The 21,360-nt window shown below is 51.2% G+C and overlaps 1 protein-coding gene across 1 annotated transcript in view; it reads right to left on the bottom strand.

The window, feature by feature from the left end:
• The window catches only part of pde10a (phosphodiesterase 10A), a 58,837-nt gene that overhangs the window by 15,523 nt on the left and 21,954 nt on the right, over positions 1 to 21,360 (bottom strand). Inside the window, exons 8-17 of the mRNA XM_041890990.2 lie at positions 20,307 to 20,449; positions 19,232 to 19,324; positions 18,680 to 18,866; positions 14,634 to 14,776; positions 13,748 to 13,831; positions 13,334 to 13,484; positions 10,910 to 11,065; positions 10,092 to 10,264; positions 1,356 to 1,467; positions 601 to 681 (exon numbers count right to left, since the gene is read on the bottom strand). Of these exons, the coding sequence (XP_041746924.1) occupies positions 601 to 681; positions 1,356 to 1,467; positions 10,092 to 10,264; positions 10,910 to 11,065; positions 13,334 to 13,484; positions 13,748 to 13,831; positions 14,634 to 14,776; positions 18,680 to 18,866; positions 19,232 to 19,324; positions 20,307 to 20,449 (1,323 nt within the window). The remainder of the gene's footprint in view (positions 1 to 600; positions 682 to 1,355; positions 1,468 to 10,091; positions 10,265 to 10,909; positions 11,066 to 13,333; positions 13,485 to 13,747; positions 13,832 to 14,633; positions 14,777 to 18,679; positions 18,867 to 19,231; positions 19,325 to 20,306; positions 20,450 to 21,360) is intronic.

Raw genomic sequence — 21,360 nt, 5'->3', positions numbered from 1 at the left:
CCACCTAGAGAAACAGAGGAGGAGGATAACAACAGCTAGGTAGAACCCCACCTAGAGAAACAGAGGAGGATGATAACAACAGCATTGTAGAACCCCACCTAGAGAAACAGATGAGGATAACAACAGCATTGTAGAACCCCACCTAGAGAAACAGAGGAGGATGATAACAACAGCATTGTAGAACCCCACCTAGAGAAACAGAGGAGGATGATAACAACAACTCCCCTTCACAGATCTGATGGGACTGGATGGGAAAGCAATATGATGGAAACTATGTGGAGTGGAGCAGTTGTTTTTCTTTACACCTTCACCTGTCTCAGATCAGTAAAGGGGAGGGAACAAGGGCAGAGGGGAGGGAACAAGGGCAGAGGGGAGGGAACAAGGGCAGAGGGGAGGGAACAAGGGCAGAGGGGAGGGAACAAGGGCAGAGGGGAGGGAACAAGGGCAGAGGGGAGGGAACAAGGGCAGAGGGGAGGGAACAAGGGCAGAGGGGAGGGAACAAGGGCAGAGGGGAGGGAACAAGGGCAGAGGGGAGGGAACATCTTGCCAGAATGAGACGCAGCCCAGGTGATGTTCATAGTGGGTGTGAGTAGGTCTTACCTGCCCCTGAGGAACTTCTTCCTTCTTATCTCTGTCCATCATAGGGATGGGCTGCATACCTATCTTCTTCATCTCATCCCCCTGTAGAGGAGGAGAGGAGGAGAGAGAGGAGAGGAGGAGAGAGGAGGAGAGAGAGGAGAGGAGGAGAGAGGAGGAGAGAGAGGAGAGGAGGAGAGAGGAGGAGAGAGAGGAGAGGAGGAGAGAGAGGAGAGGAGGAGAGAGGAGGAGAGAGAGGAGAGGAGGAGAGAGGAGGAGAGAGAGGAGAGGAGGAGAGAGAGGAGAGGAGGAGAGAGAGGAGGGACAGGAGGAAGACGTAAGATAGATATGAGGTAGAATGGAGGAGGCTATTGAGACTAAAAGACAAAACAAAGTGATGATATTTGGAGTAGTATGATCATTCCTTTGTCATAATCTATTCAGAATTCATTCATTCATTCATAATCATGTATTATGAAGGAATGTATTGACTCTATAAAGCAGTAGTACACTCTTAGAAAAAAAGCTGCTCTCTAGAACCTAAAAGGGTTCTTCGGCTGAAAAGAACTATTTTTAGTTTCAAGTGGAACCCTTTCACTAATACAAGGTTCTACGTGGAACCCTTTCACCACTAAAAGGTTCTAAGTAGAACCTTTTTCACCAACGAAGGGTTCTTATTGATGAGCACTATGAACCATTCATATGACGAATGAACTCTTTACCACACTTTATAACAATGAACAACACTTTACAAGTAGGAGTGAATTATACTACCGCACCTCGGCCCAGAACTCAGCGTAGATGTCATTAGCCGTTAGTCGCGTGATGGGCCACAGCTTGGTAACGGAACACAGGTCACATGCTGTCATCATCAGACCAATCACACGGTCCCTGGGGAAAGAAAAGTATTTGTTTTGATTTATTTATTATCTATTTCCAGATGTATCAGAGAAGATGTCCCCTGATTCTATTAGCCTTTTCTAACTGTTGTGCCAACCCGAACGATACTGTGCTGAAACTAATATATATATGTTTTTAAATAGTCCTTTTCAGCAAGGTTCCAGCAACTATGGTGGATGTGTAACCATGGCAGCTCAGCACGGTTCCAGCAACTATGGTGGATGTGTAACCATGGCAGCTCAGCACGGTTCCAGCAACAATGGTGGACATGTAACCATGGCAGCTCAGCACGGTTCCAGCAACTACACAGTTCCAGCAACTAAGGTGGATGTGTAACCATGGCAGCTCAGCACAGTTCCAGCAACTAAGGTGGATGTGTAACCATGGCAGCTCAGCACAGTTCCAGCAACTATGGTGGATGTGTAACCATGGTGTCACGGTTTCGGCCGAGGCTGCTCCTCCTCCTGGTTCGGGCAGGCTTCGGCGGTCGTCGTCCCCGGAGTACTAGCTACCACCGATCTATGTTTCATGTTCGTTTGGTTTTGTCTTTATGTTGTACACCTGTGTCTTGTTAGTCCTCGTTAGTGTCCTATTTAGTTCTCGTTGGTTGTGTTTGTCTTTGTGTGTGATTGCTCTTCTGTTTTCGTGTTGGAGCTACGTACTTCCCTCCAGTGTTTTGGAGAGGTTTTTCGCACGTCAGTGCGCCGTTTGTTTGACGCCTGTGTGCGCCGTGATTTCGCCTTCGGGCTTATTGTGCTTATTTTCTACGTGAATATTGCACTAAAGTCTTTTGGACTGAGCTTCTGCGTCCTGCGCTTGATTCATGCACCACACCCACCTTCAGCACCCCTTGACACATGGCAGTGTAATGAATACTCGGACAGAGTGGTAAGATCCAATCGCAGAATAGCGATGCTTTATTAGAGTACAGACAAGGGAATAGCTTAATCGTAGTCGGGCGGGCTGTGGTCAAAACCGGGCCAGGCAGAGACAGGCAGAGGTACCAAGGGAGCGGACGTAGTCGTAGTCGAGGGCACAGGCACAGAGTACGGTAATCACTGGGATAAACAAGCAGAGGATTAAGCAATTCGGGGAGTCAAACAACAAGGCACAGGTCGGATACACGGGTAATCAAAAACAACAAACTCTCTCTCTCTCTCGGAACAAAATGCTTAGCAAGTCACAATGGAACAATACCTCGCACCGACTGAGCTTCTGAGCACACCTTATATCCTACACTAATTACTGACAGGTGTGCTCAGAACTCAGGTGAACCAGATCGAGTCTGATGACTCCCCCTCTCTGTAGATCGGGGAAGTGTCAGACTCTGTCGAGACCCAGCCAACCCCCGATCCCTTACAGTATCCCCCTCCCCAGGGCCTGCTCCTGACGGCCTTCTACCTCTACCGGGTGGTCTTCTTCTGGGTCGGGGTCCTGGATGATCTGGGTGTTCAGCGTGGAAGGTGGCCTTGAGAGCGGGGTCCAGTATGTCCTTGTCAGGGATCCAGGACCGTTCCTCAGGTCCATATCCCTCCCAGTCCACGAGATATTCGATGCCCCCTCGTCTCCGTCTTGACTCCAGTATCTCGTGGACTGTGTAGGTGGTGTCCTGTTCATCCTCCAAAGGTGGTGTAGTAGGTTGTTGAGCAATTGGTGGGTACATCGGGCTATAGTGGACAGCTTTCAACAGGGAGACGTGGAACGTAGGGTTTATCCTGTAGTGTCGAGGGAGTAACAGACGGTAGGTGACAGGGTTAATACGTCTCAGTACCTTGAAAGGCCCGATGTACCTGGGTTGGAGCTTCTTGCAGCTCCGTCGGAACCGCAGGTCTCGGGTAGACAGCCACACTCGTTGCCCGGGTTGATAAGTGAAGGTAGGTCTCCGGCGTCGGTCGGCGTAGGTCTTTTGCTGTTGTGAGGCCTGACTGAGATGTTGATGGGCCGTCTCCCAGACCTGCGCACTCCGACGGAACCACTCGTCCACCGCCGGTACCATCCCGGGTGCGGTATCCCACGGGAACAGGGGTGGTAGATACCCTAGAACACACTGGAAGGGCGTTAGACGTAGGGAGGTGTGAATGAGTGAGTTCTGAGCATACTCTACCCAAGGAAGGAATCGGCTCCACTCTTGCGGCTGCCGCGAACATTGTTGCCGTAGATACTTCCCAATTTCCTGGTTGAGCCGTTCTGTCTGCCCATTGGCCTGGGGATGATATCCGGAGGTGAGGCTCACCGAGATGCCCAAGCGTTCGCAGAAGGCCTTCCATACCCGGGATACGAACTGGGGTCCCCGGTCGGAAACAATATCCTCCGGAACACCAAACTGCCGGAACACCTGGTTAAACATAGTCTCAGCCATCTGAGTGGCGTTAGGTAAACGGGTCATGGGTACTAACCGGCACATCTTGGAGAATCGATCGATGACCACGAGAATTACAGTATGGCCCTCTGATTCTGGTAGATCGGTAACAAAGTCCATAGCAATGTGCGACCAGGGTCGTTGAGGAGTTGGCAATGGCATCAGCTTACCCTCCGGTAGTGCTCGAGGCGCCTTGGACTGAGCACATACTGGGCAGGATAATACGTAGTCTCTGACGTCATCTGTGAGGGAATCCCACCAGTATTTTCGACTGATGAGTCGTGTAGTTCGAGTGATTCCGGGATGACCAGATCCTAGCGACATGTGGCACCATTCCATCAGTTGAGGTCGAAGCGGAGCTGGTACAAACACCTTCGACACCGGGGTTTCTGGAGGGGCTGGTTCCGCTTGGAGGGTCTCCTGAATAGTGTCATCGATAGCCCACCTCACAGGACCAGCACGGCAACTCATGGGGAGGATAGGTTCTGGTTCCACGGGTCTTTCCGCGCACTCGAACCGTCGGGAAAGCGCGTCCGCCTTACAATTCTTGGACCCAGGAATATAAGAGACAGTGAATTGGAAACGGTTGAAGAATAAAGACCACCTTGCCTGTCGGGAGTTCAGTCGTTTAGCACTGTGAAGATACTCCAGATTGCGGTGGTCCGTGAGCACTTGGAACGGATGATCTGCTCCCTCCAGCCAATGTCTCCACTCCTCCAGTGCTAACTTCACCGGCAGTAATTCACGATTTCCCACGTCGTAGTTCTGCTCGGCCGGATTCAGCTTCTTAGAAAAAAAAGCACAGGGTCGTGATTTGGGAGGCTCACCTTGGTGCTGGGATAGCACGGCTCCAACTCCAACCTCCGAGGCGTCCACCTCCACGATAAACGGCAAGGTAGGATCCGGCTGACATAAAATGGGAGCGGTGGTAAAGCGTTGTTTCAATGTCTCAAAAGCCCGCACTGCCCCCTCCGTCCATTTCAGACCACGACCCTTGTAGCTGGTCATCGCCGACAGGGGAGCTGCGGTTGTGCTGAAATTACGCACGAACCGTCTATAGTAATTGGCAAACCCTAAGAATCTCTGGAGCTCTTTCACCGTCTGGGGTTGAGGCCAGTCTCGTACAGCTTGCACCTTGGATTCATCCAGTTTTACCCCGTCGGGAGTGAGTATGGCCCCAAGGAAGGAAATCGTAGTGACATGGAATTCACTCTTTTCGGCCTTCACGAACAGAGAGTGTTGTCGAGTCGGTCCAGAACCTGTCGTACATGGGACACATGTTCACTCAGAGAGTTAGAGTAGATTAGGATGTCATCAATGTACACTATAACAAAGCGATCAATCAAGTCCCTGAAAATGTCATTCATGAACGCCTGGAACACAGAGGGCGCGTTAGTAAGTCCATAGGGCATGACACAATATTCATAATGTCCTCGATGGGTGATGAAGGCGGTCTTCCATTCATCCCCTTCTCTAATGCGCACCAGATTGTACGCACTCCTGAGGTCCAGTTTACTGTAGATGGAGGCCTGCCCCACCTGCTCGAGGGCTGCTGGAATCAAAGGAAGAGGGTAACGATTTTTAATGGTAATATCGTTTCAAACCTCGATAGTCTATACAAGGACGCAGTCCGCCATCCTTTCTTAACAAAGAAAAAAACTGGATGCGGCGGGGAGACGTAGATGGGCGAATGGCCCCTTGCTGTAGTGCCTCATCAATATACTTGCTCATAGATTCTCGTTCAGGCTGTGACAAAGGGTAGATTCTTCCGCGAGGAGGTGTAGCCCCGGATAGCAGATCAATTGCACAGTCCCAGGCCCGATGCGGTGGTAACACGGTATCCCTCTCCTTGGAGAACACCTGTGCGTAATCCTGGTACTCTGTAGGAACAACAGTAGACACCGCACCCTGCGCATCCTCCACAGTAGACGTTTTGCAAGGTAGATTGAGGCACTCTGCCCTACATACCTCACTCCAAGCCGTGATATCGCCAGATCTCCAGGAGATGACCGGATCATGGGTAACGAGCCAGGGGTGGCCGAGGACTAGCGGCTCCCGTGGAGCGGAGATGACGAACAGAATGATGTTCTCATGGTGCAGGGAGCCCACTTGTAACTTTATTTCCTCGGTACGGTGCGTAATGAACCCAGTGCCCATGGGCTCACCGTCTAGCGCGTTGACTCGCAGGGGGGAGGTTGAATTGGGATAAGTTGAACTCCCAATTCCTCAGCGAGACCCACATCCATAAAACTGGCAGCCGCCCGGAATCAATAAGACCTTCCAATCTGCGCACTCTCTCTCCAACAGATAAGGTAACTGGCACATACATTTGTTTAGATGTGATGTTGAAAACGTGAGTCTCACTCACCGGTTTGGCAGTTCCGAGGCGATATTCTGGGGTACGGTTTGGTCCGTACCAGACATTGCCGAATGAAATGACCCGACTGACCACAATACAGGCATAGTCCGTCTTGCCGACGTTGTTGTCTCACCCGAACCCTGTAGGGGTGACCGTCCCAGTTGCATAGGTTCCTCCTCAGATTCTCTCCTCCGCTCTGACGATTGCGTAGGACCAGTGACCGAGGGCTCCCGGACTGTGGATACCTTGTGTTGCACTATCAGATTATCAATAGAGATGGCGATGTTGATAAACTCATGTAGCGCAGTGATATCTCCCCGACAAGCCAACTCAGTCTGTACTTCTTTGCGCAGCCCTCTTCGGAAAACGGTGAGCAAAGCAGTCTCGCTCCATCCGCTACCGGGCTGCTATAGTACGGAACTCTAAAGCGTAGTCGGCTACTGTGCGACGGCCCTGCTGAAGTTCGCATAGTTGGTCTCCCCACGCTACGCCCAGATACTGGGTGGTCGAACACCTCTTGGAACAGTCTCTTAAACTGAACTTCCGCATTCAACTCGGGGACCTCAGCTGCCCAAAGCGCAGTAGCCCAATCCAGTGCTCTACCCGTAAGCAGAGAAATCATGAAATCCACCCTGCTACGGTCATCGGAAAACATAGTACGATTATACGACATATACAGGGACGTCTGGAGTAGAAACCCCTGACATTTGCCAGGTTCCCCGTCGTACCTTGTCGGTAGAGAAATCGGAGGTGCATGACGAGGACTGACCGTGCTCGGGTGGTGCCTTCAGCCGCACCAGCGTTGAGTAGCTGCAGGAGTTCATCCATCCGTTTCTCCTGTATCTCCCATCGCCTCTGTAATTCCGCTGGATCCATGGTAAAGGCGAGGTATTCTGTAATGAATACTCGGACAGAGTGGTAAGATCCAATCGCAGAATAGCGATGCTTTATTAGAGTACAGACAAGGGAATAGCTTAATCGTAGTCGGGCGGGCTGTGGTCAAAACCGGGCCAGGCAGAGACAGGCAGAGGTACCAAGGGAGCGGGCGTAGTCGTAGTCGAGAGCACAGGCACAGGGTCAGAGTACGGTAATCACTGGGATAAACAAGCAGAGGATTAAGCAATTCGGGGAGTCAAACAACAAGGCACAGGTCGGATACACGGGTAATCAAAAACAACAAACTCTCTCTCTCTCGGAACAAAACGCTTAGCAAGTCACAATGGAACAATACCTCGCACCGACTGAGCTTCTGAGCACACCTTAAATCCTACACTAATTACTGACAGGTGTGCTCAGAACTCAGGTGAACCAGATCGAGTCTGATGACTCCCCCTCTCTGTAGATCGGGGAAGTGTCAGACTCTGTCTAGACCCAGCCAACCCCCGATCCCTTACAGGCAGCTCAGCACGGTTCCAGCAACTGTGGTGGATGTGTAACCATGGCAGCTCAGCACGGTTCCAGCAACTGTGGTGGATGTGTAACCATGGCAGCTCAGCACGGTTCCAGCAACTAAGGTGGATGTGTAACCATGGCAGCTCAGCACGGTTCCAGCAACTATGGTGGATGTGTAACCATGGCAGCTCAGCACGGTTCCAGCAACTGTGGTGGATGTGTAACCATGGCAGCTCAGCACGGTTCCAGCAACTGTGGTGGATGTGTAACCATGGCAGCTCAGCACGGTTCCAGCAACTAAGGTGGATGTGTAACCATGGCAGCTCAGCACGGTTCCAGCAACTGTGGTGGATGTGTAACCATGGCAGCTCAGCACGGTTCCAGCAACTATGGTGGATGTGTAACCATGGCAGCTCAGCACGGTTCCAGCAACTATGGTGGATGTGTAACCATGGCAGCTCAGCACGGTTCCAGCAACTATGGTGGATGTGTAACCATGGCAGCTCAGCACGGTTCCAGCAACTAAGGTGGATGTGTAACCATGGCAGCTCAGCACGGTTCCAGCAACTATGGTGGATGTGTAACCATGGCAGCTCAGCACGGTTCCAGCAACTATGGTGGATGTGTAACCATGGCAGCTCAGCACGGTTCCAGCAACTATGGTGGATGTGTAACCATGGCAGCTCAGCACGGTTCCAGCAACTATGGTGGATGTGTAACCATGGCAGCTCAGCACGGTTCCAGCAACTATGGTGGATGTGTAACCATGGCAGCTCATCACGGTTCCAGCAACTGTGGTGGATGTGTAACCATGGCAGCTCATCACGGTTCCAGCAACTGTGGTGGATGTGTAACCATGGCAGCTCATCACGGTTCCAGCAACTGTGGTGGATGTGTAACCATGGCAGCTCATCACGGTTCCAGCAACTGTGGTGGATGTGTAACCATGGCAGCTCATCACGGTTCCAGCAACTGTGGTGGATGTGTAACCATGGCAGCTCAGCACGGTTCCAGCAACTATGGTGGATGTGTAACCATGGCAGCTCAGCACGGTTCCAGCAACTATGGTGGATGTGTAACCATGGCAGCTCAGCACGGTTCCAGCAACTATGGTGGATGTGTAACCATGGCAGCTCAGCACGGTTCCAGCAACTATGGTGGATGTGTAACCATGGCAGCTCAGCACGGTTCCAGCAACTATGGTGGATGTGTAACCATGGCAGCTCAGCACGGTTCCAGCAACTATGGTGGATGTGTAACCATGGCAGCTCAGCACGGTTCCAGCAACTATGGTGGATGTGTAACCATGGCAGCTCAGCACGGTTCCAGCAACTATGGTGGATGTGTAACCATGGCAGCTCAGCACGGTTCCAGCAACTATGGTGGACGTGTAACCATGGCAGCTCATCACGGTTCCAGCAACTGTGGTGGATGTGTAACCATGGCAGCTCAGCACGGTTCCAGCAACTATGGTGGATGTGTAACCATGGCAGCTCAGCACGGTTCCAGCAACTATGGTGGATGTGTAACCATGGCAGCTCAGCACGGTTCCAGCAACTATGGTGGATGTGTAACCATGGCAGCTCAGCACGGTTCCAGCAACTATGGTGGATGTGTAACCATGGCAGCTCAGCACGGTTCCAGCAACTATGGTGGATGTGTAACCATGGCAGCTCAGCACGGTTCCAGCAACTATGGTGGATGTGTAACCATGGCAGCTCAGCACGGTTCCAGCAACTATGGTGGATGTGTAACCATGGCAGCTCAGCACGGTTCCAGCAACTATGGTGGACGTGTAACCATGGCAGCTCATCACGGTTCCAGCAACTGTGGTGGATGTGTAACCATGGCAGCTCAGCACGGTTCCAGCAACTATGGTGGACGTGTAACCATGGCAGCTCATCACGGTTCCAGCAACTGTGGTGGATGTGTAACCATGGCAGCTCAGCACGGTTCCAGCAACTATGGTGGACGTGTAACCATGGCAGCTCATCACGGTTCCAGCAACTGTGGTGGATGTGTAACCATGGCAGCTCAGCACGGTTCCAGCAACTATGGTGGACGTGTAACCATGGCAGCTCATCACGGTTCCAGCAACTGTGGTGGATGTGTAACCATGGCAGCTCAGCACGGTTCCAGCAACTATGGTGGATGTGTAACCATGGCAGCTCAGCACGGTTCCAGCAACTATGGTGGATGTGTAACCATGGCAGCTCAGCACGGTTCCAGCAACTATGGTGGATGTGTAACCGTGTTGGTGGTTATTTAACCTCTAACCTTTGTTGTAGTCCCCTGTAGCTCAGTTGGTAGAGCATGGCGCTTGCAACGCCAGGGTTGTGGGTTTGTTTCCCACGGGGGGGCCAGTATGAAAATGTATGCACTGGATAAGAGCGTCTGCTAAATGACTAAAATGTAAAATGTGGAGGTCCAGTGCTCCAGTAGTCTACAACTTAGACAGCTGTTTGTTTGTATGTGAGTGTGTGTGTGCATTCGTATGTGTGTGACCTGTGTTGGTGGTTGTTGAGGTCCAGTGCTCCCGTGGTCAGTAGCTCAGCTAGCTGTTTGCGGTTGCCGAAGTAGAGCGCCAGGTCTGTAGCGATGATGGCCTTGTGGATGACCTCTAGCACCTGCTCGTACTCACTGGAAGTCAGGTTGGAGAAAATATTGTGCCCTTCCAGCTATGGGAAACAAAGAGATCAATAAAAAGCAAAAGCTCCGCTTATGAGGCGTTCGGCTCAGCTTAGGTGGGTCAGCCAGAGGGTGCATCCTGCGAGTACAATAGGTCCTGTAACGTTGAGGGTAGTTTGGGATACTTTGCAGGGTTGGGGTCAATTTGAAATTGAAGGCAGTCAATTCAGGAAGTACATTGAAATACCAATTCAATAATTGAAAAAGGCCATCTATTTTCAATGACATCTCAATAAATATAAAAGTAAAAGCTATTTATTTGAAAGGTTTTTCCACTTTTGAAGTATTAAATTCAAATGACTAACTGAATTAATAACTACCTTCAATTCGAATTGACCCCAACCCTGATACTTCTGTGAACAAGGATTCAGGGTACATGATGAGGATGAGGATTTGAATTGGGAGAGGACACCGGTTCATAACAGAGCAACTGTTAGGGGGAATGTCTGAGGAGTGAAGATCCTCCTGGGGGAACATTTAGAGGACGGCTGAGTAAGCGTGTGAGCACAGGGTGTGTGTGTGATGTGTGTGTGTGTGTGTGTGTGTGTGTGTGTGTGTGTGTGTGTGTGTGTGTGTGTGTGTGTGTGTGTGTGTGTGTGTGTGTGTGTGTGTGTGTGTGTGTGTGGTAGTCCTACCTGCAGGATGGATACAGTCTGGGAGAAGTGGTGCTGCTCCATAGTAGACGAGCTGTACAGGGCAGCTAGAGGATGGTCAAACTTCTGCAGGTAGGTGTTACTGTAGCCTCGATGGTCCAGATCATGACATAGACAGGCTATCAGCAGACCCTTCTTCTGTTGATGGGGGAGAGAGAGAGGAGATGGGGGAGAGAGACAGGAGATGGGGGAGAGAGAGAGAGAGAATGGGGGAGAGAGAGAGGAGATGGGGGAGAGAGAGAGGAGATGGGGGGAGAGAGAGAGGAGATGGGGGAGAGAGAGAGGATGGGGGGAGAGGGAGGGATGGAGAGAGAGAGAGGATGTGGGAGAGAGAGAGAGAATGTGGGAGAGAGAGGAGATGAGGGAGAGAGAGAGGAGATGAGGGAGAGAGAGAGGAGATGGGGGAGAGAGGGAGGGGATGGGGGAGAGAGAGAGGATGGGGGAGAGAGAGAGGAGATGGGGGAGAGAGGGAGGGGATGGAGAGAGAGAGGATGGGGGGAGAGAGGGAGGGATGGGGAGAGAGAGAGAGGATGTGGAGAGAGAGAGAGAATGTGGGAGAGAGAGGAGATGAGGAGAGAGAGAGGAGATGAGGGAGAGAGAGGAGATGAGGGAGAGAGAGAGGAGATGGGGGAGAGAGGGAGGGGATGGGGAGAGAGAGAGGATGGGGGGAGAGAGGGAGGGGATGGGGAGAGAGAGAGATGATGGGGGAGAGAGAGAAGAAGGGGGAGAGAGAGAGGATGGGGGAGAGAGAGAGGATGGGGGGAGAGAGAGAGGAGGGGGGAGAGAGAGGATGGGGAGAGAGAGTGGGGGGAGAGAGAGAGAGGATGGGGAGAGAGAATATGGGGGGAGAGAGAGAAGATGGGGGAGAGGGAGAGAGGGGATGGGCGAGAGAGAGAGAGGATGGGGGAGAGAGAGCAATGATGGGGGAGAGAGAGAGGGGATGGGGAGAGAGAGGATGGGGGAGAGAGAGAGGATGGGGAGAGAGAGAGGATGGGGAGGGAGAGAGAGAGGGGATGGGGGGAGAGAGAGAGGGGGAGAGAGAGAGGATGGGGGAGAGAGAGAGAGAGAGAGAGAGAGGGGGAGAGAGAGAGGGGAGAGAGAGAGGATGGGGAGAGAGAGAGGATGGGGGAGAGAGAGAGAGAGAGAGGGGGATGGGGGGAGAGAGAGGAGGGGAGAGAGAGAGGATGGGGAGAGAGAGAGAGGATGGGGAGAGAGGGAGGGGATGGGGAGAGAGAGAGAAAGGGGATGGGGAGAGAGAGAGAAAGGGGATGGGGAGAGAGAGAGAGGGTGGGGAGAGAGAGAGAGGGGTGGGGGAGAGAGAGAGAGGGGTGGGGGAGAGAGAGAGAGGGAATGGAGGGGAGAGAGAGAGAGGATGGGGGAGAGAGAGAGAGAGGGGATGAGGGAGAGAGAGGAGATGAGGGAGAGAGAGAGAGAGAGGGGATGGGGGAGAGAGAGAGGATGGGAGAGAGGGAGGGGATGGGGGAGAGAGAGGGGATGGGGAGAGAGGGAGGGATGGGGGAGAGAGAGGGGATGGGGAGAGAGGGAGGGGATGGGGGGAGAGAGAGAGAGAGAGGGGATGGGGAGAGATAGGGGATGGGGAGAGAGAGGATGGGGAGAGAGAGGGGATGGGGAGAGAGGGAGGGGATGGGGAGAGAGAGGAGAGAGAGAGAGAGAGAGAGAGGGGATGGAGAGAGAGGGGATGGAGAGAGAGAGAGGATGGGGGGAGAGAGAGAGGATGGGGGGAGAGAGAGAGGATGGGGAGAGAGAGAGGATGGGGAGAGAGGGAGGGATGGGGAGAGAGAGAGAGAGAGAGAGGGGATGGGGAGAGAGAGAGGATGGGGAGAGAGGGAGGGATGGGGAGAGAGGGAGAGAGAGAGAGAGAGAGAGAGGGGATGGAGAGAGAGAGGGGATGGAGAGAGAGAGAGGATGGGGGAGAGAGAGAGGATCGGGGGAGAGAGAGAGGATGGGGAGAGAGAGGATGGGGGAGAGAGAGAGAGAATGGGGGAGATAGGGAGGATGGGAGAGAGAGAGAGAGGGGATGGGAGAGAGAGAGGATGGGGAGAGAGGGAGGGGATGGGGAGAGAGGGAGAGAGAGAGAGAGAGAGAGGGGATGGAGAGAGAGAGGATGGGGGAGAGAGAGAGGATGGGGGAGAGAGAGAGAGAATGGGGGAGAGAGGGAGGATTGGGGAGAGAGAGAGGATGGGTAATTACACATGGAAGTCAGCTACTGATTGTTTCTAAACAGGGTCAATTATATCTCTTCAGTCTACTCAGGAAGTAAAGTTCTTTAAATGACTGAATTGGAATGGAGTTGACTGCAACCCTCTTTTTAAACCTTGTTTTCTTTTAACTCTTGACTGACTATGTTATTGACAAACTGATAGACGGACAGAAAGACAGGCAGACCTCTATCTCAGTGAAGATGGCGGTGGTCTTCTGCAGTATGACGTACATACAGTGAGCCACGTTCACCGCGTGTTTCCAGTTGTGGTAGGGAACACGCCGATAGTTCTTCCTCACAGACATAGTGAACCTGCACAACTTCTCCAGCTCAAAACTAGAGGGAGGGAGGGAGGGAGAGAGAGAGAGAGGGGGGGAGGGAGAGGGAGAGAGAGAGAGAGGGAGGGAGAGGGAGAGGGAGAGAGAGAGAGAGAGAGGGAGAGGGAGAGAGAGGCAAAGTATTTTACAGGTATAATAGTATTTATTCTGTCCTCAGATAAAGATCAAAGCATTTACAAGTTATATTCTTAAAGAATCTATGGGTTAATGGACTAAGTTAATTTTGTGCCAAGCAGCTGTAAGTGTCACAGAGGTACGTACCTGGTCTCTCCACATGAGTTGTGGACCATGTAAACAAAGACAGCCGGCCACAGCTCCTCAAACTGACTAATGTCAAAATGAAACCTGAGGGAGGGAGGGAGGGAGGGAGGGAGGGGGGAGGGAGGGAAAGAAAGAAAGAGGCAGCATCTTAGACTGATGGCCTGCAGTGTGTGTGTGTGTGTGTGTGTGTGTGTGAGAAGAGAGAAAGGCAGACTAGCTGTAGATCTAGCAGGGCTGAATCACACACACACACACACAGGGCCCGGCCCCCTTCCTTCCTGCTCTGGCCATTCTCTCCTGTCTGTCTGTCCTCCAGAAGAGAGCTGGGTGTCACTCGGGTCTGGACTGTGTCTGCGTCAGGGCCGTCTCTCTCTCTTAAGAGACAGACATGGGTTTAAAGAAAACAAATCCTATTTGAACCCATGTCTGCTCCAAGAAACATGGCTGGGGATGAGAATACTAGATGAGGTAGGTTATGGCGTATGAACATTGGGAGATAAGAGGTAGGTTATGGTGTATGAACATTGGGATATAAGAGGTAGGTTATGGTGTATGAACATTGGGAGATAAGAGGTAGGTTATGGTGTATGAACATTGGGAGATAAGAGGTAGGTTATGGTGTATGAACATTGGGAGATAAGAGGTAGGTTATGGTGTATGAACATTGGGAGATAAGAGGTAGGTTATGGTGTATGAACATTGGGAGATAAGAGGTAGGTTATGACGTATGAACATTGGGAGATAAGAGGTAGGTTATGGCGTATGAACATTGGGAGATAAGAGGTAGGTTATGGCGTATGAACATTGGGAGATAAGAGGTAGGTTATGGTGTATGAACATTGGGAGATAAGAGGTAGGTATAGGGGGTTAGGGTTAGGACACTCACAGTTCTATCTCTTTGTAAAGGGGCGTAGGCAGGTCCAGCTTCGTGAGGGTCTTCCACTCCTCTGAAGTACATATACTGTGGTAGGACAACTTCTCCATGGTTACCCTGTAGATACACTCAGAGTGCCTGATCCGGTGGTACATCTGGACAGACAGACAGACAGACAGACAGACAGACAGACAGACAGACAGACAGACAAGCAGACAAACAGACAGGCACACAGACAGACAGACACAGAAAGACAGACAGACAAGCAGACAGACAGGCAGCCAGACAGACAGACAGACATAAAGACAGACAGACACAGAAAGAGAGACAGGCACACAGACAGAGAGAGACAGACAGACACAGAAAGACAGACAGACAAACAGACAGGCACACAGACAGAGAGAGACAGACAGACACAGAAAGACAGACAGACAGGCACACAGACACACAGACAGAGAGAGACAGACAGTCTTTCAATCTCTTGGCGTTGATGTTGTCGTTCTCCCGTCCTCCTCCTCATTCCCATCACTCCTCCCCCTCCTCTCTCACACCCTCTCCCCTCCCTCTCTCTTCTCCCCTCCCTTCCTGACTCCTCCCCTCAGCCTTTCTCTCCTCTTCTCCCCTCTCCTCTCCTCCTCTCCCTTAGCCTCTACCTCCCTTCCCCTCTCCTCCTCTCCCTTAGCCTCTACCTCCCTTCCCCTCTCCTCCTCTCCCAGTAGCCTCTACCTCCCTTCCCCCCTCCTCCTCTCCCAGTAGCCTCTACCTCCCCTCTCCCCTCCTCCTCTCCCTTAGCCTCTACCTCCCTTCCCCCCTCCTCCTCTCCCTTAGCCTCTACCTCCCTTCCCCTCTCCTCCTCTCCCTTAGCCTCTACCTCCCTTCCCCTCTCCTCCCTCTCCCAGTAGCCTCTACCTCCCTTCCCCTCTCCTCCTCTCCCAGTAGCCTCTACCTCCCTTCCCCTCTCCTCCTCTCCCAGTAGCCTCTACCTCCCTTCCCCTCTCCTCCTCTCCCAGTAGCCTCTACCTCCCTTCCCCTCTCCTCCTCTCCCAGTAGCCTCTACCTCCCTTCCCCTCTCCTCCTCTCCCAGTAGCCTCTACCTCCCTTCCCCTCTCCTCCTCTCCCAGTAGCCTCTACCTCCCTTCCCCTCTCCTCCTCTCCCTTAGCCTCTACCTCCCTTCCCCTCTCCTCCTCTCCCAGTAGCCTCTACCTCCCTTCCCCTCTCCTCCTCTCCCAGTAGCCTCTACCTCCCTTCCCCTCTCCTCCTCTCCCAGTAGCCTCTACCTCCCTTCCCCTCTCCTCCTCTCCCAGTAGCCTCTACCTCCCTTCCCCTCTCCTCCTCTCCCAGTAGCCTCTACCTCCCTTCCCCTCTCCTCCTCTCCCTTAGCCTCTACCTCCCTTCCCCTCTCCTCCTCTCCCAGTAGCCTCTACCTCCCTTCCCCCTCCTCCTCTCCCAGTAGCCTCTACCTCCCTTCCCCTCTCCTCCTCTCCCAGTAGCCTCTACCTCCCTTCCCCTCTCCTCCTCTCCCTTAGCCTCTACCTCCCTTCCCCCTCTCCTCCTCTCCCTTAGCCTCTACCTCCCTTCCCCTCTCCTCCTCTCCCAGTAGCCTCTACCTCCCTTCCCCTCTCCTCCTCTCCCTTAGCCTCTACCTCCCCTTCCCCTCTCCTCCTCTCCCAGTAGCCTCTACCTCCCTTCCCCCTCTCCTCCTCTCCCTTAGCCTCTACCTCCCTTCCCCTCTCCTCCTCTCCCAGTAGCCTCTACCTCCCTTCCCCTCTCCTCCTCTCCCAGTAGCCTCTACCTCCCTTCCCCTCTCCTCCTCTCCCAGTAGCCTCTACCTCCCTTCCCCTCTCCTCCTCTCCCAGTAGCCTCTACCTCCCTTCCCCTCTCCTCCTCTCCCAGTAGCCTCTACCTCCCTTCCCCTCTCCTCCTCTCCCAGTAGCCTCTACCTCCCTTCCCCTCTCCTCCTCTCCCAGTAGCCTCTACCTCCCTTCCCCTCTCCTCCTCTCCCGTAGCCTCTACCTCCCTTCCCCTCTCCTCCTCTCCCAGTAGCCTCTACCTCCCTTCCCCTCTCCTCCTCTCCCAGTAGCCTCTACCTCCCTTCCCCTCTCCTCCTCTCCCTTAGCCTCTACCTCCCTTCCCCTCTCCTCCTCTCCCTTAGCCTCTACCTCCCTTCCCCTCTCCTCCTCTCCCAGTAGCCTCTACCTCCCTTCCCCTCTCCTCCTCTCCCAGTAGCCTCTACCTCCCCTCTCCTCTCCTCCTCTCCCAGTAGCCTCTACCTCCCTTCCCCTCTCCTCCTCTCCCAGTAGCCTCTACCTCCCTTCCCCCTCTCCTCCTCTCCCAGTAGCCTCTACCTCCCCTTCCCCTCTCCTCCTCTCCCCTTAGCCTCTACCTCCCTTCCCCTCTCCTCCTCTCCCAGTAGCCTCTACCTCCCTTCCCCTCTCCTCCTCTCCCTTAGCCTCTACCTCCCTTCCCCTCTCCTCCTCTCCCAGTAGCCTCTACCTCCCTTCCCCTCTCCTCCTCTCCCAGTAGCCTCTACCTCCCTTCCCCTCTCCTCCTCTCCCTTAGCCTCTACCTCCTTCCCCTCTCCTCCTCTCCCAGTAGCCTCTACCTCCCTTCCCCTCTCCTCCTCTCCCAGTAGCCTCTACCTCCCCTTCCCCTCTCCTCCTCTCCCAGTAGCCTCTACCTCCCTTCCCCTCTCCTCCTCTCCCTTAGCCTCTACCTCCCTTCCCCTCTCCTCCTCTCCCTTAGCCTCTACCTCCCCTCTCCCCTCCTCCTCTCCCAGTAGCCTCTACCTCCCTTCCCCTCTCCTCCTCTCCCAGTAGCCTCTACCTCCCTTCCCCTCTCCTCCTCTCCCTTAGCCTCTACCTCCCTTCCCCTCTCCTCCTCTCCCTTAGCCTCTACCTCCCCTCTCCCCTCCTCCTCTCCCAGTAGCCTCTACCTCCTCTTCTCTCACCTCCTTTCCTCCTCTCCCTTAGCCTCTACCTCCCTTCCCCTCTCCTCCTCTCCCAGTAGCCTCTACCTCCCTTCCCCTCTCCTCCTCTCCCAGTAGCCTCTACCTCCCTTCCCCTCTCCTCTCCTCTCCTCTTTCTCCTTCTCTAGTGGCAAACTGCAGTTTTGCGAGGCCGCCCTCCAAGGTCAGAGCAAAACATTTTAAACATTTTTAGGAAAACTATTTTATGTTGTTGAAAACAACTAACTTGTGGCTGAGAGAAAATGTTGCAGTTTTAAAGCTAATTTCCTGTCATTCTAAATGTTTTGCCTTGGTTTATGACGTGTTCATATGCTATCTGGGGAAGGACCCAGAGCTTGTGTGGGGGGGGGTCTTCTCCCTCCTCTTATCTTCTCTGCTCTCCCCCTGAGTCTCTCCCCCCGAGTCTCTCCTCTCCTGACTCCTCTCCTCCCATCTCTCATCTCTCCCCTTTTGACCCCCACTCTTGTGCGACACACTTGCGTAGGAGCCTGCGTCACCATGTTGCTTTTAAAATTGATGAGGCACGTTAATATTTTAACATCCAAAGCCGCTCCCCTGCCACCCGCCACCATCCTCCCAGCCGGGGGATTTATGTTGAGCTGTAATTCACGCCTCCTGCCTCAAGATAAAAAAAAATGTGTGTGTGTGTGTGTGTGTGTGTGTGTGTACCTTTAGGTAAGTCACTTTGGCTGGCTGGAGATAGTGATGCATCTGTTATGGTGGAGGGGACGTGGAGGGAAGGGAAGGTGTTGGGGGATTGGCGTCTGCGTGCGTACAGCCTGGCTGTCCTAGCCCAGATGTTTAACAACGTCTTGGGGTTAGACAGAGCTACATAGTCAAGCTTTAGTCATTCTGATTCATGAGTTTACTGTGTCTAATATTGGCCTTTGATAGATGGTGTCTGTACATTGTACAGTTCAGAGTTGGGGTCAATTCCTAACTGAATTCAGAATCGCTGATTTGAATCGAAAGGAAAAACTCTCACATTCTTCCCTGGAGTGTATCCTGAATGTAATGTATGTGGTTTGTTTTGTCTAACACCAAAATAAAATCCATTTAGTTAAAAATATAAATTCGACACAAAACACTCACGTTGGCACAGTGCAAGGCTAGAGCACAGAAGACGGCGAACATCTTGAAGTTGTTCTCGTCTGTTTTGGTGAAGGCACTTCCACTCAGCTTGTTAACCATCTGTACGACCCCTATTACGGCCCCCCTGGAAACGATGGGCATGCATAGGATGTTCCGCGTGGTGTAGCCCGTATAGAGGTCCACCTCTCTGTGAAGGGGGGGGGGGGGTTAAAATATAACACAGTATTCATCTCGACATGATGCCATCATAGTGTTTATCCACTAAACTACATCAAGGCTGTGTATTACAACAAGCTAGACCTGAATAGCCTGGTTCCACGTCTGTTGCCATGACAATGACATTAGGACTTGGCAAGACCGCACAAACAGATCTGGGATAATGGCTAAGCACTGGACTACTCTGAGGGTTACTCAAACCCATTCACAAATAAAGTAGACAAGGGGAGCGTCTTTAAATGGCACCCTATCCATATGGATCCGGTCAAAAGCAGTGCACTATATATGGAATAGGGTGCCATTTCAGATGCAGGCAGGGTAAAATAGTAGTTTCACCTATTAAAGCGTGGGTCTGCATAGGCGTCTGGGATGTTAAGGACCTCCCCCGTCCGTGCCACTTGGCCCGCTATTCCTTTCTCTATAGAAAACCTGGGAGAGTAGGAGACAGAAGAGCGCTGGAGGTTACAACCATTGAAATACACTACCGGTCAAAAGTTTTAGAACGCCTATTCATTCAAGGGTTTTTCTTTATTTTTTTACTATTTTCTACATTGTAGAATAATAGTGAAGACATCAAAACTATGAAATAACACATGGAATCATGTAGTAACCAAAAAAGTGTTAAACAAATCAAAATATATTTTATATTTGAGATTCTTCAAATAGCCACCCTTTGCCTTGATGACAGCTTTGCACACTCTTGGCATTCTCTCAACCAGCTTCACCTGGAATGCTTTTCTAGTTTTCCCGTTCTAGGCATTCTACTTCCCTGTTCTAGGGATTCTAGTTTCTCCGTTCTAGGGATTATAGTTTCCCTGCCAGAGAATCGTTCTCATTATCACTAGTCAATTCAACATAACCTGTCAGAGAATCGTTCTCATGATCACTAGTCAATTCAACATAACCTGTCAGAGAATCGTTCACATGATCACTAGTCAATTCAACGTAATCCTACAGAGAATCGTTCACATGATCACTAGTCAATTCAACATAACCCGTCAGAGAATCGTTCACATGATCACTAGTCAATTCAACATAACCTGTCAGAGAATCGTTCACATGATCACTAGTCAATTCAACATAACCTGTCAGAGAATCGTTCACATGATCACTAGTCAATTCAACGTAATCCTACAGAGAATCGTTCACATAATCACTAGTCAATTCAACATAACCCGTCAGAGAATCGTTCACATGATCACTAGTCAATTCAACATAACCTGTCAGAGAATCGTTCACATGATCACTAGTCAATTCAACGTAATCCTACAGAGAATCGTTCACATGATCACTAGTCAATTCAACATAACCCGTCAGAGAATCGTTCACATGATCACTAGTCAATTCAACATAACCATAGATATCAGACATGCAACAACAGAGCAGTAAAAGTATCAATCATGACCCTTACCGAATCTCTTTGGTTTTCCTGAAGACAGGTTTGCCCTCGCTCTCCTCCCCGATGTCAAACAGGTCTGAGTACAGTTCCTTGTTATTGTGGTCCACCTGGAACAGTGCACATCTATCCGCATTCACCAAGTTTTTTGCATATATCTGAAACACAACACCATGAAAAACAAAGTACACAGAAAGTCACAGGGTCACAGACACACGGGCGAATCATAACTCCCATTACCATTAACATCAATGCATGACTGAATTAACATTTGACTTAGTCTTTAAAGAGGAAGTTAGGATTCACTCCACGGTTCGTTTTAATCTGTACATGTTAGTAAGACTATACAAATTAAAGTTTCATAAAAGTCAGGTAAAACAAAACCAAAGTTAAAGTTTCATAAAAGTCAGGTAAAACAAAACCAATGTAAAAATTTCATAAAAGTCAGGTAAAACAAAACCAAAGTTAAAGTTTCATAAAAGTCAGGTAAAACAAAACCAAAGTTAAAGTTTCATAAAAGTCAGGTAAAACAAAACAAAACCAAAGTAAAGTTTCATAAAAGTCAGGTAAAACAAAACAAAACAAAACCAAAGTAAAGTTTAATAAAAGTCAGGTAAAACAAAACAAAACCAAACCAAAGCTTCATACAAGTCAGGTAAAACAAAACAAAACCAAAGTTAAAGTTTCTTAAAAGTCAGGTAAAACAAAACAAAACCAAAGCTTCATACAAGTCAGGTAAAACAAAACATAAACCAAACAGGACATGGATCAGGGCTACCACACACTATATGACCTGTGATGACGCCACTGGCACATGACAATACAATATAAAGAGCCTATGGTCAAGTTCCTGCCCAACTACATTGCAGACACATGCCAGATCTTACGACGCCTAGATAGGAGTTTGACATATCAGGTAGTGGTGAGCGATTTGTGCTTTTTGAGCTCAGTTCGGTTTCGTTGAGATATTATTATTTTTTTTCACTTTTGGTTTCATTTTCTTTAAAAACATTAATTGCACAATGCATTATGTGGGTTGAATGCTGTAACAACACAGAATAAAACAATT

Source organism: Coregonus clupeaformis, chromosome 1, assembly GCF_020615455.1.
Source record: "Coregonus clupeaformis isolate EN_2021a chromosome 1, ASM2061545v1, whole genome shotgun sequence".
Classification (NCBI taxonomy): Eukaryota; Metazoa; Chordata; class Actinopteri; order Salmoniformes; family Salmonidae; genus Coregonus; species Coregonus clupeaformis.
Note: the sequence above shows the minus strand (reverse complement) of the source record. Positions and strands in the feature narration are given on the sequence as shown.